The sequence below is a fragment of the Pyrus communis genome, chromosome 2 (assembly GCF_041283825.1).
Source record: "Pyrus communis isolate YQ-2024b chromosome 2, ASM4128382v1, whole genome shotgun sequence".
NCBI lineage: Eukaryota > Viridiplantae > Streptophyta > Magnoliopsida > Rosales > Rosaceae > Pyrus > Pyrus communis.
The window spans coordinates 21,746,973-21,768,264 of NC_142566.1; the positions used below are offsets into that span (position 1 = coordinate 21,746,973).

At 38.3% G+C, this 21,292-nt stretch overlaps 2 protein-coding genes, 1 long non-coding RNA gene and 1 pseudogene across 4 annotated transcripts; 1 reads left to right on the forward strand and 3 right to left on the reverse strand.

The window, feature by feature from the left end:
- The first annotated feature begins 1,470 nt into the window (after positions 1-1,470).
- LOC137747078 (kinesin-like protein KIN-7F) lies at positions 1,471-8,537 on the forward strand. Of its 2 annotated transcripts, XM_068487086.2 has the most exons (15): positions 1,689-2,086; positions 2,227-2,290; positions 3,111-3,568; positions 3,973-4,062; positions 4,182-4,282; positions 4,384-4,497; positions 4,569-4,650; positions 4,737-4,804; positions 4,909-4,974; positions 5,073-5,197; positions 5,382-5,718; positions 6,216-6,314; positions 6,404-7,351; positions 7,445-7,764; positions 7,881-8,537. In XM_068487086.2, the coding sequence occupies exons 3-15, from the start codon at positions 3,358-3,360 to the stop codon at positions 8,206-8,208; spliced, it is 2,889 nt and encodes a 962-aa protein (XP_068343187.2). In that variant the 5' UTR covers positions 1,689-2,086; positions 2,227-2,290; positions 3,111-3,357; the 3' UTR covers positions 8,209-8,537. The 2 variants fall into 2 exon arrangements, with proteins under 2 accessions (XP_068343188.2, XP_068343187.2); XM_068487087.2 differs by lacking the exon at positions 2,227-2,290 and having other exon boundaries at positions 1,471-2,086.
- A 348-nt stretch (positions 8,538-8,885) lies between these two features.
- LOC137747791 (uncharacterized) lies at positions 8,886-9,849 on the reverse strand (annotated as a pseudogene).
- A 2,465-nt stretch (positions 9,850-12,314) lies between these two features.
- On the reverse strand, positions 12,315-14,020 carry LOC137746770 (V-type proton ATPase subunit c1). Its single transcript, XM_068486774.2, has 3 exons — positions 13,754-14,020; positions 13,362-13,647; positions 12,315-12,819 (listed from the first exon to the last, which is right to left on the reverse strand). The coding sequence occupies exons 1-3, from the start codon at positions 13,833-13,835 to the stop codon at positions 12,687-12,689; spliced, it is 501 nt and encodes a 166-aa protein (XP_068342875.1). The 5' UTR covers positions 13,836-14,020; the 3' UTR covers positions 12,315-12,686.
- A 1,048-nt stretch (positions 14,021-15,068) lies between these two features.
- LOC148698726 (uncharacterized) lies at positions 15,069-16,617 on the reverse strand. The gene is made up of 5 exons (XR_015952197.1): positions 16,390-16,617; positions 16,195-16,319; positions 15,816-15,867; positions 15,460-15,568; positions 15,069-15,279 (listed from the first exon to the last, which is right to left on the reverse strand). It is a non-coding gene; the product is annotated as an uncharacterized LOC148698726 (long non-coding RNA).
- Positions 16,618-21,292: the final 4,675 nt, after the last annotated feature.

A 21,292-nucleotide genomic window follows, 5' to 3' on the forward strand; every position in this document is an offset into this window, starting at 1 on the left:
ACACTTCGGCGAGTGCAGGCAGATTAGCGGTAGTTGTTTCACGTGTGGACAGGTGGGACACAGAGCGGTGAATTGTCCTCAGAGTCAACAGCAGAAGCCGCAGCAGACCTTTATGCCGCCACCTGCACCAATTCGGCAAATCCAGGGTCCGAGTAATTATGGTCAAGCAGGTAGAGGTGGTGCCTATCACTATCAGGGTGATGTTGTTCCTTATGCCCCGGGACAATATCAGTATCCCCAGGACCCGTATTCACAAGGTGGTTATCCCCCGTATTCCAGCAACTACATGCCGTATCCTCCAGCTCCAACGGGTGGTTCTCAGTGGTACCAAGGAGGACAGTATCAACAGGGTGAGATTGCCACTAGTAGTGCAGGGTCTTCGAGACAGTTGGGTCAGCCCAGTCAGGGGCGTGGAGCTCAAGGTCGCGGTGTTCAAGCGAGCAGAGGTCGCGGCGGACGACAGCAGGGCCAGGGGCGTATTCACAATATTTCCCTGCAGGATGCTCAGAACAACCCGGACTTGATTATGGGTACGTTAAACATTCTTGGTTATTTTGCTAGCGTCTTAATTGATTGTGGAGCTACACATTCCGTTATTTCTCATACATTTGCTCAAGTAACGCAACCTCGCCCCACACCTCTAGGGTACGATTTAGAATTCGCTATGCCTAGAGGAGAGAGATGTGTTGTAGATTGTATGTACCCAGGATGTCCAGTGATAGTAGAAGGTGTTGTTATGCCCGCTGATCTTATCCCGTTAGATATTGTCGATTTTGATGTGATATTGGGCACAGATTGGTTGCACTTCTATCGTGCCAACATTGATTGTTACGGGAAAGTAGTTACGTTTCACCGTCCTGGATTACCTGAGGTTACTTTTGTGGGTGAGCAGAGTGGGGTGAGACACGGCGTTATTTCGGCTTTGCGAGCGAAGAAGTTGTTGTCTAAAGGTTGTCAGGGGTATCTAGCTCATGTGGTGCTAGAGGAGACCGTTCCTAACAGAATTGAGGATGTGAGAGTGGTCAGACACTTCCCTGATGTTTTTCCTGAGGATTTACCTGGTTTACCCCCAGATCGAGATGTGGAGTTCAATGTTGAGTTGATTCCAGGTACTAATCCTATTTCATTAACTCCTTATCGTATGGCTCCCGCTGAGTTAAGGGAATTGAAGGTGCAGTTACAAGAATTAGTGGATAAGGGATTCATTCAGCCTAGTACTTCACCTTGGGGCGCTCCAGTGTTGTTTGTGAGGAAGAAAGATGGGACTTTGAGGCTGTGTATCGACTATAGGCAATTGAATCGGGTGACGATTAAAAACCGTTATCCATTGCTTCGTATCGACGATTTGTTTGATCAGCTGAGAGGTGCTTGTGTATTTTCTAAGATAGACTTGAGGTCTGGGTACTATGATCTTCAAGTCAACGTTTATAATTTGCTAATGAATTTACCATCCATTTGCGCATGTTTAGTGACGGGTTTAGAATTTATGAGAACTACTTTAAAAACATTTCAAGAACAATTAATTTAGATTATTCTTCTTTACACGCAAAGTCTCGGATCTGATTTCAACTCTCGGAATCTTATTTTATATACTGTTATTCGTATTAGATTCGGATCCTCTGCTCGATTTTTTCCCGCTAGGATATTGTAAATTTTCTCTGTCTATTTATTTTAAGAGACTTTTAACATGGGCGGTGGAAAGCATTTCGGGAGTTTACTTTCGAAAGTTAGAACAAAAGAAGCACAACTTCTCATGTGCTCCACCGAATTTATAGCGACCATAATTCAATGCCCTTCTCTTTTAGCCCTGGTTGCCACGCAAATTAGGTGCAGTGTTGTGGGCAAATCAGTCATTTCAACACCCTCCTCCCTCCCGGTCCCGGGTAGCCACTCGTTTCTGCGTTAGCGCGGTAGTTTTATTCAAAGGCCAGCAATGATTTGTCGCAGCAGCTCCGAAAGCAACAGTCAATTATCACAGAAGTCGACGCCATAACCACTCACACATTTTTCTTCACAAAATATTATAGAAAAATTGTTCGCTTTGGAGCTTCAAGCTTTCAACAATGGCGGTCTTAGGTTGCAGGAGGTAAGAGAATTTTAACGTGTTTTGAGTCTGGATTTTTGAAATGCAGATCGATTTCTATGTTTCGTAATGCTGAGTGTGTTTTCACTGTAATTTAATTGCTTTTTTTGCTTTTTTGGGAATTTTTTTTTTCCAATTTCTAGTGACTGTGTGGTGATCGCTTTGAAGCTTCAAGCTTTCAACAATGGCGATCTCAGATTGCAGAACGTAAGAGAATTTTAAAATGTTTTGCTTCTGGATTTTCTGATTGCTGATCGATTTCTATATTTGGTAATGCTGAATATATTTATACTGTAACTGAATTGATTTTTTTTTTTTCGATTTTTTTTTTCCGATTTCTAGTGAATATGTAGTGACAGCGTTCTGAGTTACATTTTTGGGGGAATTTCTAAATTTGGGGTTTTGGATAAGCCAGAAATTGGATGATTTTTGGGTCGAATTTGTTGGCATGGTGTGGCAATTACCGAGTGATTTTTTTGGATGTTTTTGAATTTTGAGTGTTCTGTTTTTGGGAAATGTGGGTTTGGGAGTGCTCTTTGGATTTCTCTGTACAGAGCCAAATTTAGAAAGGTGGAAGCATCCAAAAACCATGGGTTTCCTCAGAAAAAATCTGACAATTCACACCACCGCCATTAACTCTCTCTCTCTCTCTCTAAACTTGGAAAACATTCCTTGAAAGTGACTCCGAATACTGAACCTAAGGATTAAAACATAAATATTAAAAGTTTGTGTTTTTCCTTCTCTGGTCTTTCTTTGATTCTTGGAAAAGCACTTTTTTAATCAGAAACGGGTTTTGATTACAATAAGCACTTTTGACAGCCTGGGTTCGGCTGCCCTGTCGGAAAAATCCAAACTTTCGATTATAATAGAGAGCCACTGTTTGTTTGTGTGTTGGGTATGTGTTTGTCCTTCACATTTCTGAATATAAATTGGATTTTGGAAGAGATTTTGTATTATGGTCGAGACAAAACGCGGAACGAAATGCCGGTGAATCAGCACTGACAAATGATTGGTCTGTTAATTGCAGATGACGATTGTCCGTGTATAACTAGGTTGGCCATTGTGTTCTTTGGAAACCCAGCAGCACATTTGCTTTATTGAGCATTTGGGAACATAAAGCATTTTGTTGAATTGAAAAGAACGTTGTTGGGAGCTGAATAGAAGAGTCAATGATTGATGGTTTTTAGAGGAATGTGTTGGATACTTGGTATATAGTTTTGTTATCAATATTGCTTGGAGGTGGATTTTGGAAGAAGGTAGGGTAAGAGTGAAAGATGGTGGCCGTTGATGGCGAGGAGCCAATGCAAGAGCCAGCTGGCCACGGGGAGAGAATATTGGTTTCAGTCCGGCTGCGGCCTCTGGTTGAGAAGGAGACTGCTAGAAATGATGTGTCGGATTGGGAATGCATTAATGACACAACTATCATATACAGGAACAATCTTTCAGTTTCCGAACGCTCCATGTACCCAACTGCCTACTCATTTGGTAAGTGCTTACATTGCAGGTTTATAAAATTAGATATCCTTTGGTGATGCATTCTGATTTTTTGCCTAAATTCATCGAGTATTGCGGACTTTGAATTTTAGATTACATGGCCATTTAGCGGTTTGTGAAGAATTAGTTTCCATCAGTAGGAGTTTCAGAAATGTTTTGATTTCAATCATCTTTTTTTTTTCTCTTGCGCCTACATTTGTTGAGATCATTTTCTGTAAATTTTGTCATATTAATACTAATGAATCTGTCCAGACTTTTGTTTCATCTATATATCTTCGTTAATTTGTTGGTAAAGCATTTTGCTTACCCTTTGTTGTTACAATTGTGTCACATGGATTTAGATTTAACATGTTATTACTCTTCTAATCTGTATTTTTTCCCTGTCATGGTACCAGACAGAGTATTTGGGACTGACTGCTCCACAAGGCGGGTGTATGAAGAAGGAGCCAAGAGAGTTGCTCTCTCAGTTGTCAGCGGTATAAACTGTAAGTCGAAGATATTTTACTTTCCTTTCTTTGTCATTATTCTTATTTAATTAACAGTTTTTTTTAGCTGAAGATTTGGAGTAATACGTAAACATGTTTTTGTGGTAATCTCCCTTCAGCAAGTATCTTTGCATATGGACAAACAAGCAGTGGAAAGACGTATACCATGAGTGCAATTACGGATTACACTGTTGCGGATATTTATGACTACATAGAGAAGGTAATTTATAGACATATTAAGAATCTTTCTTTCTTTTGTTTCTGCATTTCATTAATGTCTTTGATTTTCCATATTTGATGAATTATCTGTATTATATGTAGCACACGGAAAGAGAATTCAATTTGAAGTTCTCTGCCCTGGAGATCTACAACGAATCTGTTAGGGACCTCCTTAGTGCAGATACCACTCCGCTTAGACTTCTCGATGATCCAGAGGTAAATATCACTTTTGATATGCTTTAAAACTCCTATATGTAGCATGTACTAATTGTTGGCCTTTTAAATAGAGAGGTACAATTGTTGAGAAACTCACCGAGGAAACTCTAACGGACTGGAACCATTTCAAAGAACTTCTATCTGTCTGTGAAGGTAAGGATGCCTTAAGTAGTATGTCTTTCAAAGTTCCCACATGACTATGATTGAAAATTCAAACAATGTCTTGATAAATTCCACAGCTCAAAGACAGATAGGGGAAACAGCCCTAAATGAAGCAAGCTCCAGATCTCATCAGATTCTCAGATTGGTACGACTAATATCACATTGTTTTTTCGTTGGCTAAGAAATAGTTGCTTGCTTAATAATTATGTTAAATTACCTCAAGAGTCTAATATGCTGTGGTTTTTTCAGGTCATTGAAAGTTCAGCGCGTGAGTTTCTTGGCTATGACAAATCAAGCTCCCTTACTGCTGTTGTGGTAAGTACTAAAAGATTTTAAAGAAAAAAAATGAATAAATAATCATGACTAAAGGAATAAAGGATAACAACAGAATGATATAATTCTGTACTGTACAGAACTTTGTCGATCTTGCTGGAAGTGAACGTGCATCCCAGACGTTATCAGCTGGAGCAAGGTTGAAAGAGGGTTGCCACATAAATCGCAGTTTACTAACTCTGGGCACTGTTATCCGTAAGCTCAGGTCAGCTTGAGTAGCTTGTCCTTCATTTTCTCAGTCATGGTCTTTGCAAAAATTTATTCTACTTTGTGCAATTGAATGTCAAGTCTTATTATTCCTATTGATTCTTTGTATTAGTTCATGTAAAATGAAGTTCTAGCATAATAAGAATTTTTACTAAAGTGTTCAATACTGTGGTTTCACGCAGCAAGGGAAGAAGTGGGCATGTTCCTTACAGAGATTCAAAGCTAACCCGCATACTGCAGTCCTCGTTGGGAGGAAATGCTAGAACTGCCATCATCTGTACCATGAGTCCTGCACATAGCCATGTTGAGCAATCAAGAAATACCCTCTTATTTGCAAGCTGTGCTAAAGAAGTGACAACAAGCGCACAAGTTAACGTGGTCATGTCGGATAAAGCATTGGTGAAGCATTTGCAAAAAGAATTGACTAGACTAGAGAATGAGTTGAGAGGTTCAGGACACAAAATTGTTTCAGCTGATTCTTCAACATTACTGAGAGAAAAGGACCTTCAAATTGAAAAGGTAACGAATAGGCTCCTATTATTATCTGTCAGATCCTCAAAAATGCATTTGATACCTATCCCTAACATATCTAAAACCGGGCAAAGAAACACATAACAAAGGCCAGTATCTATGCTGACCTCTTAAAAGATCACGGATTCACAAAAAAATTTAAAAGCCAGGTTATTCCAACTATGGAAAGCTGAGGTGAATTATACTCTTTAATATGCAATTACCTACAAATATTTTCTTTCTGGTCTTTGCACAATTTGATGAAGCATGTTTCTCGATGTTAGTTATTTGTAGTCATGTGTCATGATTCTCGAGTCCTCTCATGTGGAAATCTCTGAACATCTTCACTTGTGCTCACCTTGTCAGAAACCATGTCAATTTGATTGTCCTTTGTTCCGTGGTTCCGTGGTTCTCATATGCATGAGGCATAGTACAGTTTTTCCTATTCATGATTCAGATTCCTTCTTCTTATCTAAACCTTTTGGTTTTGTTTATTCATTATGCAGCTCAAAAAAGAGTTATCGGAGCTAACTCAGCAACGAGACCTTGCTCAATCTCAGGTTAAGGATCTGGTGCGAGTGCTTGGAGATGATAAACCATCAGAAGTATGTGTACTAAAACAAACTGAAGAATTTTACTTCACTACAATTTGCTCCGTCTGTGCTAATTTGAATTTCTTTTCACATAATTGTAGGAGGATCTGGAACGTTATTACCCCAAATTGCGTGGGCGAGCTTCATGGGACTTTGAAATGCAGAAGGCAGGTGCGCCTGTTCTGGCCGTCTCTCGCGGCCAAGCCAACAATGTGAGATCTTTTGGCACCTCTCAGTATTCTGATGGAGACAGTAGGACTAGTTCAGAGGAGACTCTGTTCCAACTTCCTGACTTGGAAGAGAATTTCACGCACACTGATTCCTCCCGGCAGTTATCAGATGGCATTCCTAATTTTGTTGACGGTAATCTGCATCAAGAGCAAGGCAAAGAACATTTTGATGGAAATTCAGAGGATTTCTGCAAGGAAGTTCGCTGCATTGAAGTGGAAGAGTCTGGCACAAACAGATATATAGCGTCAGATATATCAGATTCAAGTGCTAGCAGATACCAAAACTCAAATATGTCGTCTCCTTTAGCAAACACAGCTACCTCAGGACTGACCACAGTCGAAAATGGTGATGGCACAAATCAGGAATTGGAGTCACCCCTACCTAAACAAAAAGGTTTTGTAGTTCCATCTTCTGAAAGGACACCTCAATGGCTGCCCGAGAAAGATATGTTTTGCCCCTCTGTTGTGATGTTGAGGAGTAGAAGCTGCAAAGCAAGGCTTATGAATAATTCGTCTCCATGGTGGCTTGAGTTAGTAGAGAAGAATGAGAGCACACCTGCAATTGAGTATGAGAAAAAATTTATAGGAAGGCCCGAGGGTTTCCAAAAGAAACTTCCTTCACTGAACTATGGTGCTGAGACTGAAAGGCTATCAAGAAATGCTTCTCAGGCTTCTGCAAGAAGTGCAGTTATTGATGAGCGTAAAGCACAGGATACAAAATCCACAACTAATGACAAGGTAACTGAAAGCAGTACTTTAGTTGAAGGAACAGAGGAAACGACTGATACACAATGCAATACTCAACTTGCTGATTCTGTGGTGAGTGATTTGATTATATTGCTTCACAAAAAAAGAGAAGTTGTAAACAATCTGATTAGTTATAGTTCTAACATGGATTGTCTTGTGTTGCAGGTACCGGAGACGGATTCAATGCCCATACCATCTCCAAAGGATGTAAAAGATGTTGGCTTGGACCCAATGCCCATTGATGACGAAAGCCCTTCAAGGTGGCCTTCAGAATTTAACAAGCTGCAAAGAGAGATCATTGAACTTTGGGATGCCTGCAATGTGTCATTGGTTCACAGGACTTACTTCTTCCTCCTATTTAAAGGTGACCCAAGTGATTCGATTTACATGGAGGTTGAGGTCAGGAGATTGTCCTTCCTCAAAGACACATTTTCGCGTGGAAATCAGACTCTGGAAGATGGCCAAACTCTAACACCCGCTTCAAGGTATGTTCATTATCACTGATCTAGAATAGAGGGTTGCAGATACTCATGATATGTTTTAACTTTGTTACATATTGCCTGCTTTGGTCGACTTAAAACATGTTTTATTCTGTAAATAGCATGAAGGCTTTGACTAGTGAGAGACACATGCTGAGCAAGCAAATGCGAAGGCGACTCTCTGAGGATGAAAGAAATAACCTCTACCTAAAGTGGGGTATCAGTCTACACTCAAAGCATAGGCGGTTGCAATTGGCAAACCTCCTGTGGAGTAACACACAAAACCTGGACCATATCATGGACAGTGCCACAATTGTTGCAAAGTTGGTAGGTTCAGTAGAGCCCGAGCAAGCATTCAAGGAGATGTTTGGTCTCAGGTTTGCACCGCGGGACACTCTCACCAAGCGGAAATCTCACTTTTGGTCAGAAAGTTTCAGGTCTCTTGTGTAAGCTTTCGCAAGATTGATCACCCAGTACAGAAATTTCATCGAGTCCAATTCCATTCGCGTATGGATTATGATTCTGTGTCAAATATCCCATTTGATATTCTCTCTTCAGATTGTATATTTTTTATTTTTTGGATCTACTTTCTGATTGTAATATTTTTGTTTTTGAGTTAAAAGTTGTGATTGTAAATTTGGTCAGGCTAGAAATGGTGCATAAGGCTTCCCTAGTTTCTTGTAAAGTAAAGCTCCCTATCGACACTCAAAAGAAAAGAACACCAAGCTACAGTTGTTACCATTCTCAGTCACTTCTAATTCTTAATTCTGCCCTTCTCATCTCTCTTTTCTCTGTCTATCTAATTTCGTATGACAAAAGAAACGAAACAACCTGCCTTTATGTAGGTGCTTTCCCCAATATTAGGTTCAATATTGCGGGGTGCGAGTAGTTGGTCGATCGGCATGGTACAACTGATCAAACGAACACTCGCATCCTACAACATCCCGGAGGATTTGTCACGCATTGAAGTATTTCTGGTCTTATGTCTGACGACTCAAGTCTTATTAGAAGATAATGACAATTTAGCTCAACATTTTATGAAAATAGACTACCTGAGATCCTAGAATGTAGCCTAGATGATCTAACCAAAGCCTAATTAGTCATAAGATATTATATATGACATTTGTTTTTAGGTTTAAGACAATGCTGCCCGACTAGCGCTTAGCGTCTTTTAGAACCTTGAGAATGATAAAGATCCAACGTACTTGTAGCCTTATGTAAGAATGTGTAGAGTGTTTCAGCTGGGGTCATATAAGATTGTCGCAACTCCCATCCATACATGGCGTGCACGCGAGCTTCAGGCTCAGCAACTTCATTTTCTGGTACATCCAGTGCAGTGTAGAATAATTCGTTTAAATTTTCATGGTTGGTAAAATAATGATGCTTGGGCTCCCATTTAAGCACGGCGAGCACCTTAGCCTGGGCAAGCTCTTCACTCCCAGGCACATGAATCGCAATGTAACATATGAGAACCAAGGCATGAAGCTGAACATTCCAATGCTCAAAATAAAAAAGTCGGATCAGTTGCGTAGCTGCTCCAGCAATTATTATTGCCGTGGAAATCTCAACGTGAAAATAGTTGCTTGTACATGCAAATTTTGTGAGGGCAATGCAAGCATTTTTCGTAACGAAATTGATTGTTTAATGTAAAAGTCGCAGAAGAGTGTCAACAATCATCCTTGTGTCTGTTGCTTCAAATGTTGTTGCTAAATTCCCAACAGCTTTAATGGACGGGATCAGGAGCTCCGGATCTTCCTTCTCATCGGTGATCTTTATTACTAATTGATCAACGATAGATTTCCGAGCTGGAGAATTACGATACAAGGCAGATGTTCTCAGTTCAGCATCCTCCTCAGCAACTGCAATGATCTCCATTAATGCTTCGGTAGATTGCAGTTGAACATCTTTGGTACCCTTTTCTAGGTTCACAGCTAAAATTAGGAGGACACTTGATTCTGCGATGCTAGGAAGAATGGCTGAGTTCCCTTTGGCTAGTTTGGCAAGGGCTCTGGTCGCCATAGCTTTCATTTCAGCCTTGGTGGCAGGGTCTTCATTGCCATTGACAATACTATTGTTTTGCTCGTGGCATGGTTACTATCTACTTCAACAGTTTCGAATGCTAGATGGCTCAAGAGCCAGTAGACCACATCATGCTGTACGAAAACATCGCGGCATTTGGGTTGTCTAGCTGCGATCTCTGACACTGCCCATGCCACAGCAGCCTGAACTTTCATCGGACCTTCTCGGAGGATTTTTGCCCACAATTTGCATATATCAGCAAGGATCACGTGTTCAACGCTTTCCCAGGCATGTACGAGTGACCCCAGAGTCCGGACGGCATTCTCTTGGCCTTCGATTGGACCCTCTCCCACGAATTTCAACAAGGGTTCAACTCCCCCTTCTTCAATGATGCTATGTTTGCAATCGTGCCGAGAAATCTCACCAAGTGTAGCTGCTGCTTCTGATCGAACTTGGAACGAATTACCCGTGTCAGCAAGGAGAGCTTTTTTTTTCCCAAATCAGGAACAGAAGTGGCTCACGTGATACATGGTTAAGCTGAGACCAGTCCATGTCCTCACTATTCACAGAACTAAGCAGTATGGTCAGCCACGACACTTTGCCAATTACATTTTCGAGCTGCATCAACGTATCGCTGAGCCTTAAGGGTTGATGCCGTGGGGCACGAAACACATGATGTTGAAATGGTTGATGATCTTGATGATGATGTGAGCATAAGAGTTCTTCATCAGCCTGGATTCAATCTCGTTGAGGATTAGTTCGACCAGCTCGAGGATGTACCGTATGGGGCGGTCGAAGATATCAGGGCCGGAGAGGCGGGAGCTGCGGAGTTGGCGCGGAAGCCCCGCCAACTTTTGAGTCTTGGAGACAGTAGGACTAGATCAGAGGAGACACAGTTCCAACCTCATGACTTGGAAAAGAATTTCATGCACACTGATTCCTCCCAGCAGTTATCAGATGGTATTCCTAATTTTGTTGATGGTAATCTGCATCAAGAGGAGAGCAAAGAACAGTATGATGGAAATTCGGAAGATCTTTGCAAGGAAGTTCGCAGCATTGAAATGGGACAGTCTGGCACAAACAGATATACCCTAACTTTCATTGGGCGGGCAGGCTGGCTGGCTAGAAATGGTCAGCCCGCTAGCCTGATTTGGTGGTTTTGACCCAATGGGGCTCACTAGCTTTTTGGCCGGATCGGTTGGAGATGACCTTATATTTCAGTTATACCCTAAAATATATGGGTGAAGAGATTAATTTTTGGAATTATCAACCGGCAAATTAGTAGCTGGGCAAGGTTTCAAAGTAATGAAAACACAGCTCGGTACATTAAGTATCATAATACAACAGGTTGGATACTTGTTATGGTGTATTCAATTGGAATTCTGCGAGATTATAAATCTAGGGATATTCAACTCGAATTTTAATTTTCTCTGAAATTCAGCGTGTATTCAATCAAGATTTTAAAATAGTGTATTAAAATCGTTAAAAATTCGGGTGCATTTAACTAGGATTTTATATATGTTAAAACATTTCAAGTGTATTCAATTAGGGATTTATTTTAAAGAATTTTAAAAAGTTGACTAATTCGAGGGAATTTGAGAGATTTCGTAGTGTATTTTAAGCATTCATAAATCTCAAACTAGATTTTGAAAGAACTGAATCAAAACTTTACATGGAATCTCTACAAATCAATTAAACTCCATCAAAATCCAAGGATTCATAAATCAATTAAAATCCCTAAATTTCAATTGAATACACCCCTAATAAAAATAGTTTCTGAACCACTTGTATAATAATAGCTGTTGTACTAAGTCGTGTTCCTGATACACCGAAAAAAATTGAAAAGAGGGATCGTGAGAGGAGGAAAATTAAAAATTTCGGTGGCTATGTATGTCGAAAAAATTGAAAAGAGGGATCGTGAGAGGAGGAAGATGAAAAAAAAATAAAGAGTGAAAGGGCATTCCGGAGAGATTTGGTGCGATAGAAACGTGGCCTCCGATACACTAAGTATCATTATAAAAATAGTTGGATTTTTGAAAGAAAAAAAAAAAAAATTTAACCACTTATATTATGACATTGGTGTACCAGACCGTTTTCCGACACACTAAAAAATATCTCAACATTGTGGCATTCTATGATGTCGGGGGTGTTGGCTATTGGGTACGTTTGTAGGAGAAAACAGAGGAACTGTGATGTTATTGTCGACAACAGCACCCCCACGCCGGCAGTCGTCGATTCTCCCGGCACTACTTTCTCTCTAAAATTTGGCCTCTGGATATCCAATTCATCAATTCCCTCTTCACCGCTGCACACACACTCTCTCTCAAACAACCACGAAATCGGCGGCTATAAACTCAGTCGGAATCAACTCCAATCTCCAGTTGATGTCATGGTAGGTGGTAAAACGTGGGATTCTTCGTCTGCGTATTTTTTTTTTTTTCAAGGTTACACAACTTTAATCCGAGTGTAAGCTTGGAAGTTTTTGGGACAAAATTTTTAAGTTGGGAACACCGAAAAAATCAAGGCGACCGAGGACCTTCTAGAGTAAGTAAGATTATGTTTCCAAAGGTTATTGAAGTATTATGCATTTCCTAGTACAAATGATCGAATGGTAGTAATACCATTGAATGTGATGATCAGAAACATAACGACGTTCCGTGGACGATTTCTACATGATACCGAACTAATATGTAAAAGGAAAAAAATAGAAGGTGAAAAAACAGCTAACAAAAAGCTTTATTTCAGACACAATTCACTCGGAATTCTCCAATCGGAAAAGGATCTTTCTTCCCGCCTACGCAAGACGAATAACTCTACGAAACACAGCACATTGTGAATGAGCGTCACAAACCTGCGAGCAACCAAGGTGCCAACAACATTCACATTGGAAGCTGACAGCAATGGTATCTCTAATCTGCTCTGGACTGTCCAGATCGGGATGAAAGGATGATACCGACAATCAGGCCATACAAAGCCAAAGCTTCGGCAAAGATGAGAATCAGAATCATGCCAACAAAAAGCTTTGGCTGTTGTGCGTTCGCCCTGCAGACCAAACCGATTTCATTACAAACATTCTAATGCGAATAGATCAACTCGACACTCTGTCGAAGAAAAGAAAATGGACCAATTAAACAAGGAGAAAGCGATGAGCAATCCAAATGAACTACTTGCAGGTAGCCAGAACCAAAAAACCATAGCAGCAGAAGCATGGATCAAACTAACAGTTCAGGGAACATCCAATAAAAAATTCATGGAACTGGATACATGGAAGCCGAAAACAAAAGCACAAGGAACATCCAATCGAAAATTCAAGGAACATCCAATCGAAAATTCGCATAACATCCAATCGAGATTTTATCACTCTAACAAGGTAAAAATGTAGTCTTTCTTCTACAAGGGTTTAGCTAAAATTCTCTCACAATTGCATACAAAATTCATCAAATTTCTAGCAATCTAAAATATTCTCAAGCCAAATGAATAACAACAAAACAGACAATTATTGCCAAATCCACAAAAGATCAAAACTTTAGTCGCACAAAAACATAATCAAACAAAGCAGATGAAACAGAGGGAAGCAGATTTACCTAACACCGGCATCGCCAACGATGCCGATGGCCATTCCGGCGGAAAGTCCGGCGAGTCCACAAGCCAGACCGGAGGAGAGGTGGGCGTACCCATCGAAGAGGTAGTAAGATTTGGCCTTTGGGTTAATCCCAGTACTGATAATCACAGCAATGATCAAACCGTAGATACCCAACACTCCCGCCATAACAACCGGAACAATCGACTTCATCACCAGCTCCGGCCTCATCACCCCCATCGACGCCACGCCCACGCCGCTCTTCGCCGTGCCGTACGCCGCTCCCATACCTGTATTTAACCCAAAAAGCCCCTCTCAATCACCAAATTTATGGAAGAAATGAAACTTAATCGGAGTTAGATTTGGAGGGAAAGATGGAGCTTTTTGTTTACTTACAGGAGAAGACGAGGGCGGCCGCCGCGCCAAGGAAGCCGAAGAACGGTGCTGTTTCATCGCCGCTGAAGGTGGATGGCGCCATCTTTTCGGTGTTCCGATTAGCGATTGGGGTGGGAGTTTCTCAGATTTGGGAAATTTCTGATCGCGGAGATTGGGGAGAGAGAGAGAGAGAGAGAGAGAGAGAGAGATGGATTTACGCACGCGAGTTTTGTCGCTTGCGAATTACGACAGTGTGGTGCCACTTGCTCTGAAGTTTCTGTGGGGCCTACTGATGGATGGGGTTGGGGTCACCCGACAAAATGGAGAACGTGGTCATTGGGTTTTTAATGGGCTTCTACTCTTGAGTGGTAACTAGATCATATTGCCTACAAAGCCCATAAACTACAAGCCGATCGAGGTTTATCTTTGGGCTTTTTTAGGCCCCGGTGCCCACATTTACCACATGATTGCTTGATGGTCAATTTGACAGATTGTTAACATTGATCGAGCTATATAAAGTTAATGTTTCATTGTAAAATAATTTGAAAATCTAAGAAGCAATTCAATTTACTTATAAACTCATGCAAGATCTATTTTCTCATCATTGTGGATTCATTCAACACGCCCTTTATGTGTGACAAATTTTTAAGCCAAACACGCGAACTACACAATGGGATGAAGTCTAACATGTGTTGGCCGTTTGGCTTCGCACATAGGACAACATGCTCTAATACCATGAAGAAAATTGTGATTCAGCCATAATACCAATTGGCAATAGGATGAGTAACTAACATTGTTGTGGAGCCAAAAATAATCAAGAGGCGATAAGTAGATTTTTGGGCAAGCATCCCTCAACCAAGCCAAAAGTTCCCAAAATAGGTAACAAATTCAAAATTATTTCATCCATCCTCATCTTATATTCCCTGCAAGGTATTTACTCCATAACCTTCAAAACATTCCATATAAATTGAGTTAATTGGCCAATTAATGGATTTATTACATAATTAATCCATTAACACTAGTACAAAAAACACTTTGCGCGACGCAGGTCCTTCGTCGTGCAAAGTCAAAAAACGTTGCGCAAAACTTAGCGCAACAAACCTTCGTCGCGCACTAACCGTCACGCCAAGGGAGTGACAGAAGGGTTTGCTCGACGAAGAAGAAACATGCGTTGCACAAAGTCACTTTGCACGACTCAAGGACATGCGTCGCACAAACCTCTTTGCGCGACACATGTTTCTTCTCTGTCGCGCAAACTCATGTTTTTTTTTTTTTTTGGCAAAAATATTTTTTATTTAATTTTTTATAAATATTTTAATTAAATTATAAACAATAATTAATAAACTAAGAAAAAGTATTTAATTATAAAATATATGAAAATGTACATACAAGATGTCCGAACAAAAATGAAAAAACTACAACAAATAGTTTCCAAAGAAAAATGGTGTAAAGTTGGTGAACAAAGGCTCCTTGGTTTTAGGATTCATCTTCTCACGTTGGTGATCCTCAACCCCATAGGACTGAAAAAAAGTTGCATATGCACTAACCTGCAAAGGGAAAAAAAAAAAAAACTTTTCAGCACTTGAAAATGATCACAAAAACCCAAAGCTCTCCAGATTTCAAATCCTTGCAAGAAGTAAGCAACTAAGTAGCAATGCAAATTGTTCAGGAGGAGTTAAGAATTAAAAAAAAAAAAAAAAAAAAAAAAAGGGATACATTAGCCTTACCAGATTCAATGAATGAGAAAGCTTGACTGTCTGCAATATGCTCGATTTATCAGTTTCCTTGCTGGGAAGAATCTCAACTCTGCCCTTGCTTATGAATGTATAAGGATCACTACAATGTTGGATGCGAGTATCAGTCCAACATTCATTTCTCATCCCAAATAGAAATCAATATTCGCCAAAGTTAAGAAGAAAAATATATTGGAAAGAGGAGGGTTGGTTGCTAGGAATAATACCAAAAATCAATACATAAACATTAATATTTCTAGTTTGGTATATTAGTTGAAGAGAAACATGGATCAATAAAGGAGTACACAAAATAGTAAATGGAAAATCAGGGAGTCTATCAATTCTTTCACCATAGTGTCAGAAGCCAGTCAGTAACAGCAGAAGCCAGTCAGCAACATTGTCCTGAAAAATTGTGTACAAGAAGCTGATATAACAAACAGATGGGAAGTAGAAACAAAAGCCCCACTAGAACAGAATGCACATTAACAACCATACAAGAAGCTGATATAACAAACGGATTGGAAGTGTTTCTAACCCTCAAAACTACTTCTCTCACTCTTTTAACATGTTCTATTGCATCTAATATAACCAGGAAGATCGCCATTTATTTAAAATCATAGTGTTCTTTTTAAAAGGAATATAATTGGATGCTCCCTGCCCCTATTAGATTTTACTTGAAAATATATCAGCACAAGTAAACATACATACTAGTCAACAATTAAATGTCACCTGTAAATTTAGGCCCAGAAACAAGCCTTATATGGTAGCTTGAAGGATCACTCTTCAACTAGCCAACCAAAACATACACCATTTTGAACCCATTTTCATGCTTTTCAACAAACTCCAGGAGTAACCTATACAAAACAACTTTTAATCCTTGTAAACAAGAAATGCAACCCACAAGCTTTGACACAGTTCCTATACCTCTTTGCAGCATTCAAAGACACCAAGTAATTTCAACTCAGCCACTTGTAGGAAACCTATAACATAATTCAGCACTGAAAGTAACTAAATTTAGACAATCTTATACAAATTTAAACACATCTTAACTCAAATTCCAATCAAGAATTTTTTTTAGTAGGTATACATGAAATTAAATGTATAATCAATCCTAAATGCCCCACCAAAGGAATAAAACCTCCATCCCCTGCACTTAGTCACCAAATTGTTGCTCCACTTCAATGATTCAATCTGTGCCTTCCCCCAATTAAGGTAAACAAAATTTAGTTTCCTTTTTTGGGACAAAAGGGAGAATATTACACAAAGATGGCATCATAAAGATCCCCAAACACCAAGGTACAAGCACAGAAACTAAAACAAGCTTTGAATCAAATGGAGGATTGGAGTATGAGGGATTGGGGGCGGTGCAAAATGCCAACAAATCGCAACAAACAAACATTCAGAGATCAAGTAACAGAACAAAATTTTTCGACGGTTATAAACAAAAAATAACGATTTAACGGTTATTTTAACTCCAATTTTGATGATTTTTTTACAGCTACACTCCTTAACCCTATATGAATACAATGAATTAATTTGATCGTCCATTTAAAACATTTACACAAGCGAATACCACAAAATCTTATGTTATACTTAATAGAAGTATAAATAAACTCCAAGTGTTTGTGAATCTATTGTTTTAATGCGATACGCATTCTATGAAACTAGTTTCAACGATCCAACCGTCAAACTTGTTTGTATATGTTTCGAGATCACATATGCCAAAAATCACAAAAAGAAAACATTCAGATATCAAGTAAAAGGACAAACCTTTTGGATGACTATAAACGAAAAATCATGATTTAACGGTTATTTTAACTCCGATTTTGATGATTTTTTACAGCTACACTCCTTAACCCTATATGAATACAATGAACTAATTCGATTGTCCATTTAAAACATCTACGGATACCACAAAATCTTATGTTATATTTAATAGAAGAATAAATAAACTCCAAGTGTTAGTGAATCTATTGTTTTGATGCGATACACATTCTACGAAACTAGTTTCGACGATCCAACCGTCAAACTTGTTTGTATATGCTTCGAGATCGTATATTCCAAAAATCACAAAAAACAAACATTCAGATATCATGTAACGGGACAAACCTTTTGGACGACTATAAATGAAAAATCACAATTTGACAGTTATTTTAACTCCGATTTTGATGATTTTTTACAGCTATACTCCTTAACCCTATATGAATACAATGAACTAATTCGATCGTCCATTTAAAACATTTACACAAGTGGATACCACAAAATCTTATGTTATACTTAATGGAAGTATAAATAAACTTCAAGTGTTAGTGAATCTATTGTTTTGATGGGATATGCATTGTACGAAACTAATTTCAACGATCCAACCATTAAACTTGTTTGTATATGCTTCGAGATCTCATATGCCAAAAATCGCTAAAAACAAACATTTAGAGATCAAGTAACGTGACAAAACTTTCAATGGTTATAAACGAAAAAACACAATTTAACAGTAATTTTAACTCTGATTTTGATGATTTTTTAAAGCTACACTCTTTAATCCTAAATGAATACAATGAACTAATTTGATCGTCAATTTAAAACATTTACACAAGTAGATACCACAAAAGAAAAAGGCAATGCAAGAACCGAAAAAGAAAAGCAAAAAAAAAAAAAAAAAAAAAAAAAAAAAAAACACTTTGCGCGACGTAGGTGTACTTACGTCCCGCAAAGGGTTTTTTTTTTTTTTTTTTTTTTTTTGCCCTTTTTATTATGAGTACAAAATAAATTAATTAAAATCTACTTACTAAATATATATACCATTGAACTTGATGTGAAACATATTCTATGAAACTAGTTTCAGCGATCAAATCGTCAAACTTGTTTGTATACTTCAAGATCACATACGCCAAAAATCGAAAAAAAAAAACATTCGGATATCAAGTAATGGGACAAACCTTTTCGATGGTTATAAAAGAAAAATCACGATTTAACGGTTATTTTAACTCTGATTTTGATAATTTTTTACAGCTACGCTCCTTAACCCTATATGAATACAATGAACTAATTCAATCGTCCATTTAAAACATTTACACAAGTGGATACCACAAAATCTTATGTTATACTTAATGGAAGTATAAATAAACTTCAAGTGTTAGTGAATCTATTGTTTTGATGGGATATGCATTGTACGAAATTAGTTTCAACGATCCAACCGTCAAACTTGTTTTATATGTTTCGAGATCACATACACCAAAAATTGCAAAAAACAAACATTTAGAGATCAAGTAATGTGACAAAACTTTTTGACAGTTATAAATGAAAAAGCACGATTTAACGGTAGTTTTAACTTCGATTTTGATGATTTTTTAAAGCTACACTCTTTAACCCTATATGAATACAATGAACTAATTTGATCGTCAATTTAAAACATTTATACAAGTAGATACCACAATAGAAAAAGGCAATGCAAGAACCCCAAAAGAAAAGCAAAAAAAAAAAAAAAAAAAAACACTTTGCGGGACATAGGTACACCTACGTCGCGCAAAACAGATTTGTGCGACGCAGGTGTACCCATGTCGCGCAAAGTGCTTTTTGTTTTTTGTTTTTTGTTGTTTTTTTTTTTGTTATTTTTTTCTTTTCCTTCCAATTGCTTTTCTTTTATCCTTTTGCTTATGAGTACAAAATAAATAAATTAAAATCTACTTACCAAATATATATACCATTGAACTTGATGGGAAACGCATTCTACGAAACTAGTTTCAACGATCAAACCGTCAAACTTGTTTGTATATACTTCGAGATTACATACGCCAAAAAAAAAAAAAAAAATTCAGATATCAAGTAACGGGACAAACCTTTTCGACGGCTATAAATGAAAAATCACGATTTAATGGTTATTTTAACTCTGATTTTGATGACTTTTTATAGCTACACTCCTTAACCCTATATGAATACAATGAACTAATTCGATCGTCCATTTAAAATATTTACACTAGTAGATACCACAAAATCTTATGTTATACTTGATAGAAATATAAATAAACTCCAAGTGTTAGTGAATCTATTGTTTGTATATGCTTCGAGATCGCGACGCCAAAAATCTCAAAAAACAAACATTCAGAGATCAAGTAACGGGACAAAACTTTTCGACGGTTATAAATGAAAAAGCAAAATTTAATGGTAGTTTTAACTTTGATTTTGATGATTTTTTAGAGCTAAAGTTGGGAAACAAAGCGGTAGAGCATTCTTGGCTTGGTGCCAAAATCTTGCGCAACGCAGCCAACATCGCGCAAAGTATTTTTGCATGATGCCATTTTGCTCGACGAAGGAATGCGTCGCGTAAAGCTGTTTTGCGTGACGTAGGTGTGCCTTTGTCGCGCAAAACGGCTTTGCGCGACGCATTCCTTCATTGCGCAAAGTGTCGTCGCGCAAAACTACTTTGCGCGACGTTTTGTGTTTAGTGTCGCGCAAACATACTTTGTGCGACAAAATTTGCTGGGTTGCGCAAGTTTCCGTCACGCAAACATGTTTTTGTACTAGTGTAATTTCCAAATAACTCATCCATTACACCCCAAAAAACACCCAAAGGCCGGCCACTCTCTGTCCCAAAGAGGGTTGGCCATGCTCTATAAATTGGACCCCATTTTGTCTAAAAAGCTAAGTTACACACTCTTGCAAAACTCCCAAAAACTCTCCAAACACTTTTCTCTCTAAATTCTAACTTTGGCATTGGAGGTTTTTCGGCCAAAACCCACCCCCCCCCCCCCCCAAAAAAAAATCATTGTGGGCGCGTGTGACTTTTAGTCTTGATCAAAGGTGTTGATTGTTTTGTAGGTGCAATTTTGTCAAAGAAGGAAAAGACGAAAATTTGCATCCACAATTGCAGCATTATAAACCCATGTACGATTCTTTCTCTCATCAATATGGAACTTATTGTCAACAATAACATTGCACTAAATTCATAATGTCGGGATTGGTAATGCAACTTTTTAAACACGTCTAAGGCCTAGTTTGATGTCCAAGATTTGTTTGGATTAAATAACTCATTAAGTTCAATGCATTTCGAATGAATAAATGGATGTCAACTTGCATTTATCATCCAAATAAACGTAGCAGATGGAATAGTCATGTTTATTTTTTGTTAGTCCAACGAATACTGTAAAATTAGGAGGGATAATTTTTCTTCATCACTAATTAATATTCTACCTTCAACTTCAACTTGGACAATATATGAAATTCATTTCTTCATTCAACATTCATAATATGTTATCTAATTCAAGTCGATATTAAACACAAAATCCTAACTATGCTATTTTTTGTATACTTTAGGGTAAAGTGAAACTAATTTTATGGCAAAAATATGCAATTACTTCTTTAATCATTTAACGGATTAAGGGGGAAAAAACGAAAAGAAAGAAAGAAAGTGGCATTAACACATGTTTAAATTTAAGAGAATGCTAGGCTGATTCGTGTGTATGTAAGATTTTAGTCACTAATATATGTGATACTCATTATAAGACTCACATGTATTACGATTTGTAATGATCACTCATGCACGAGGACAATTAATAAATTAGGAACGATATATATTTTTTTTTATCGTCGTGTTGGAAATAAAATTTGGAAATTGTATTTAGACATTTTTGTGGCTTTATTTCATGTTTGTTACGGAAAGAATGACTAAAACCACCACCATGTTCATGCACATAAGTACCATTACCTTTTATTTTCATCTTCTTGCTTCTTTAATGACTCAGTTTAAAGTCAAATAATTATGACTGGTTTGATGGATTAAAACAACCGTGCAATGCTTAACATTGAATGCATTGTGATTATACATTAAAAA